The sequence below is a fragment of the Brassica oleracea genome, chromosome C9, assembly GCF_000695525.1.
Source record: "Brassica oleracea var. oleracea cultivar TO1000 chromosome C9, BOL, whole genome shotgun sequence".
Taxonomy (NCBI): Eukaryota; Viridiplantae; Streptophyta; class Magnoliopsida; order Brassicales; family Brassicaceae; genus Brassica; species Brassica oleracea.
This window is the reverse complement of record NC_027756.1, coordinates 49,047,178-49,052,383: the sequence shown is the minus strand read 5'-3', so window position 1 is coordinate 49,052,383 and position 5,206 is coordinate 49,047,178. Positions and strand designations below refer to the sequence as shown.

At 31.6% G+C, this 5,206-nt stretch overlaps 1 protein-coding gene across 1 annotated transcript; it reads left to right on the top strand.

Moving 5' to 3' along the window:
* The first annotated feature begins 1,010 nt into the window (after positions 1-1,010).
* On the top strand, positions 1,011-2,257 carry LOC106317286 (probable zinc transporter 12). The gene is made up of 3 exons (XM_013755127.1): positions 1,011-1,504; positions 1,676-1,825; positions 1,904-2,257. The coding sequence occupies exons 1-3, from the start codon at positions 1,016-1,018 to the stop codon at positions 2,210-2,212; spliced, it is 948 nt and encodes a 315-aa protein (XP_013610581.1). The 5' UTR covers positions 1,011-1,015; the 3' UTR covers positions 2,213-2,257.
* Positions 2,258-5,206: the final 2,949 nt, after the last annotated feature.

The window sequence follows — 5,206 nt, the reverse complement described above, 5'->3', positions numbered from 1 at the left end:
CACCATTGATGGCATGGATGATGTCGTCGCCACTATCGTCGAGGTGTTGGCTGGATGGTCCGAGGTTGCCACCATGGATGGTTCGTCCGAGGTCGTCACCACTGGCGTCGAGGTGTTGGCTAGGTGGTCCGAGATTGTCATAGCAGCTAATTGTGTGCTCGTCATTCCAGGATGGTCGGTGGTTGCAGAAATCAGGGCGTCTGGTTGCGCTGTGGGTTCTGTGACTGCCGAGCTGTCTTGAGGCGAAGAAGAATCCCCTGCCCCACGGTGGGCGCCAATTGTTGTTTCCATATCCGGTCGATGATGTAATATTTATAAATGATGTAAAGGGGTGGAGATTTTCGTATTAATAGTCAAGAATAAACAAGCTCGGTCAATTACAAGAACTAAAGATGCTCGTCTAAACAGTTCGTCTAAACAAGTATCTTTCTATTTTATGGTCTGAGGTCGTCTGGGCCGAGCTCGTCTAGTGGTCGAGGTCGTCTGAGACTTTGTCTGTGATGAAGAGGCGATGCTCTCCTTTTCTGTACTTTCTGTACTTTTCTGACTTCCCTTCAATGAGTCTGACGTCTTCTATTTATAGTGACGTACGTTTTGTCTTCTAGCGAAATCACCAATTGTTGCTTAATGGGCCGGGCCTGATTTTGGGTTTAGCTCTTAATGGGTCTGTGCTAAGCCCATCTCCAACAGTATGTTTGAACGTGTAGCTAAAAGAGTAATTACAAAAATAATTGATCTGCATTCAATAAAAAACTGCCATGTCCGGAAAACTGTTAACAACAGCAACAGACTAAGAATAATGTCGTCATACTTCCAAAAACACCTAATCTCAATGTTAAAAAACTAACAGAAATGTATTGGATGTCCACATTGTGTACAGAGATTCACAATTCACATACGGTAAATAAATATTTCAATATCTCGAGAAACCTCTCTGTATATCCCAAAAAAAAAACTGTATAAATAAGGGGCGACAGTTGTTCACTTTCACACACAACATTCAAGCAAAGCAAAGATGTATCACACACTCAACTATAAGATCGGAGCTGTCTTCTCAATCTTTCTTGCCGGAGTATTTGGAGTCTGTTTACCTATCTTCGGCCTCAAGTCAGACAGCAAGTTTTTCTTGTTCGTCAAGGCATTTGCAGCCGGAGTAATCTTAGCCACCGGCTTCGTCCATATACTTCCCGATGCCATCGATAGCCTCACAAGTCCGTGTATTGGAGAAAATCCACCGTGGGGAGACTTTCCGGTGACGGAACTCGTAGCCATGGCCGCAGCGATTCTGACCATGTTGACTGAGTCCTTTGCTTCAGGATATTTGAACAGATCTCGGTTGGAGAATGAAGCTAAGGCCTTGCCGGTGAGTATCGGTGGAGATAACGAGGAACAGTCTGATGATACTGTCTCTGCTCCTACTCATGCATCAATAGGCCATTCTCATGGCTTTCTGCTCATTTCCCAAGATGATCACGTTGATCCGAGGAAAAGGATTTTAACTCAGGTAAACAATTTTTTTTATTAATATTTGAAAAGATGATCAATTATGAACAAAAACCCCGTTGCCAAAATCTAACCTTTTCTTCAATATAAAATTCTCGGTAACACGCTTGCTATATTGAGTAGTATTTAATCACAATTTATTTATTCCTCCCCCTCTCCCTTATGTTGTTAGATATTGGAATTGGGGATTGTGGTCCACTCGGTGATCATAGGAATATCTCTAGGAGTTTCTCCGAGTGTAAGCGCAATAAAGCCTCTCGTGGCTGCAATAACTTTTCATCAACTGTTTGAAGGTTTTGGCCTTGGTAGTTGCATCTCTGAGGTAATCTTACAATCTCCTTATATCATCAACTAAAATAAACAAACTTAACAATCGTGAGGCTTCTTTTATTTCTTGCAGGCCAAGTTTAAAGCTTCAAAAACTTGGGTTATGGTCGGCTTCTTCTCGCTCACTACACCACTAGGGATATTAATCTGGATTTGTGTATCCCGAAATTATGACGAGAATAGCCCAGTATCGCTTCTAGTGTCCGGTTTCCTTAATGCCGCTTCCGCTGGCATTCTCATCTATATGGCTTTGGTCGACCTGGCGTCTCCTCTGCTCCTCCACCACGAACGTCAAACAACCACCTTTACGATACAACTACTTTCTAGCGTTTCATTTATTTCGGGTTCAGCTCTTATGTCCCTTCTAGCCATTTGGGCGTGATGAATATGTTGACTTTCTTCATGTATTGGTACGATATTGTGTTATATATTTTAAACATGTGCTTATAAATTGACATATATACTTCCTTTCATTAATTCTTCTTTTCTTATTTCATTACATACCAAGTTTTCCAGAATCAGTTGAACCTAAATAAATGCTACAGTAACTACATGTGTAGCTTCTGCGATAACAACGTTCATCAATATTTTGTTCAAAAAAAAAAAACGTTCATCAATATGGGACGATATGCATGTATGATTAGGAAAACTCCAAAAATTTAGAGTCCAAAGACGGTGAATTCTACTCGCTGTATGAGAGAGCCACACGTGTCCGTGTGAGTTTCAGACGCTACGTGGCTAGCGCAGAAGTTGATTGGCTTCCTCAGTTCCTTGTATTGCTAATTATCGATTTGATAATGGACCATTACATTGGACTCAAAAGCGAAAAGTTATAACAGCACAAGTATTATACGTCGGCCCATTATCTTTACAACTAATTCACACATTTTATCCGGAACCAACCCGAAACTATATGTTCAAGTGACGCCACGCATACTACAGAATCTCTCAAGTATTTTTGTACTCGACCAACGGGTCTCTGTTCAGATTTGGATTCTATCTGAAATATATTTTGATATTCTAATATTTGTAAGTATTTTCAGTTTCAAGTATTTTCTATTCGAATATATTTTCATGTCCTTTTCGGGTTTTAAATCTTTGAAACAATTCTGATCCAATATATAATCAAAATTTACTGAATCACTCCAAATCTGATTGTTATTGAGTCAAAACCAAACCAAAAAATTACAATTACCTATACAAATCCAAATATTTAAATGCTATCATTTTCGGAACAATGCTATTGTTCCGGGATATCTCTATAATATTATTCGAGAAGTCAGTTCTCTGACGATGATTAATTACACTGATACCCCTTAATGAATTAAAAATATTACATGCAAAATACTATTATTAATTTTTTATTTCGTTTCCTTTTTAAAATTTTCCAAAAAAATATAATAAAAAGGAATTTTTTTATAAAGTTAAAAAAAATGAATTGAAAAACAAAAATATATGTATATATAATATGATTTCATAAAAAAGGAAAAGTTCACAAAATAGTAATATTACATTTAAAAAATATTTTTAAATAACATAAAATATAATTTTGAAGTAATAAAATACTTTCTTTATATCTATACTTTCTTAGATGAAAATTATAAATTTGTATATAATGTTACTAGAAAAAGAAATATTATTTATTTTAAAATATAATTTTAAACAATACAAAAAAATTCAAAATAATAGAAATATTTTTATATATCTATCTATTTTCTTCTATGATTACATAAAATAATAAAGTAACATAAACTGATATATGTTTAATTTACTAAAAATAGTTTATAATTAGTATTATTGATTTTTTTTTTATTTTTTATATATTTAGTTGACTATAATATCTTTCAATTACAACAAAAAATATTGATAAATTATATTTTACTTATATAATATTATTTTTAAATACAATCACAATTTTGTTTACTGCTTATTTTTAAGAGTTATTAGAAAAAGCTAAAATAAATTTTAAAAATAACCATCGTTTGATCAAATAGTTACACAATAGTTTAATGAGGTAGATATATTATATTTTATCATTATTAAAGTTATTTGCTTTCTTAATATTAAATTTGATTTTAAATTTTATGTTTATGTATTTGTGGAACTTAATAGAACCATAATCAAAATACCAAAGCAAATCTGAATTCTCATTTTTAAGATTATTTAATTAAATTTCAGTTTCCATTCAATAAATCAAAGACATAAAATTATTTACAATTCATAAAATATTTTAATTATTGTAAATATTGATATATGTTCATGAACTTCCAAAAATGTATCAACTACTTATACATGTAACTTCCTATTGATCATTGATTTATTTTTCTAATATTTTTTTTAAAAAACATCAACATATAATTTGATAAATATTATGAAAATACATGGAAATTTCAACGATAAACAAAATCGATTTGATTTGACTTAATTATAATAAAAATAATTATACTTCATTTTGAATTTAAAAGAATATATGTAACTCAATATACTCACAACATGAGTGTCTCGACTAATCCAACTTATATCTAAAATCATAGATTTAACTACAATAAGAATATATAATTTTATAAGAATAGTAATTCATTTTATAAATATAAATCATAGGACAACTCAAAACAAATTTAAAATCAAAATAAAATATTAACCAACTGTTATAATTTAGTTTTTAGTAAAATTTATATATATACATGAGACTTTAGAATATTATCATTATAAGCCCAATATATCTTAAATTATACACAATCTTCATAAAGTATATTTACATTTCTAAGACAACAACCACCTAAATGCAAATAAGAAATTAATCAAAATTTTATTAGTTAGAATAAAAAATATTACAGTTGAATTCAGAGATGCAATCCAATTTATCCAAATGATAACTAAATCGATTGTAAAAACAACAAAACCGGTTGGATATAACATATATAAAATCATATGTATAATTAAAATAATATAATATTATTATTATAAATGATGCATACAAATTATAAATTAATTTAAAATTAAAAGTAAATAGCAATCGATTATTATAGTATATTTACTTTAGAAATATTTATATCCGTGCATGTGCACGGGAAAATCAATATCTATAGTCTATACAAGTCCGAAAATTACAATTTACTTGCTCAGTTTGAATTTTTTGGTTATAGGGTACAATTTCTCTTAATAATAATACTAGTCCCACAATATACTTATACTCTCTTTGGATCCTTAGGTTTGTTGTCCTGTTACTTATTGTTCTTTTATTTGATCAAATACGAAGTTTTCCAGAATCAGTTTAACCTAAATGCTACAGTTTTTGGAACAGACTATGTAACTTCTATTAACAATATCCATCAGTTTAAGTTCAGAAAGAAAACAATATTCATCAGTATGGGAC

Coding starts and splice junctions, on each gene's coding strand:
- LOC106317286 (XM_013755127.1), top strand. CDS start 1,016: ATGTATCACACACTCAACTATAAGATCGGAGCTGTCTTCTCAATCTTT. Junction 1,505..1,675: donor GGAAAAGGATTTTAACTCAG/GTAAACAATTTT, acceptor TTATGTTGTTAG/ATATTGGAATTGGGGATTGT. Junction 1,826..1,903: donor TTGGTAGTTGCATCTCTGAG/GTAATCTTACAA, acceptor TATTTCTTGCAG/GCCAAGTTTAAAGCTTCAAA.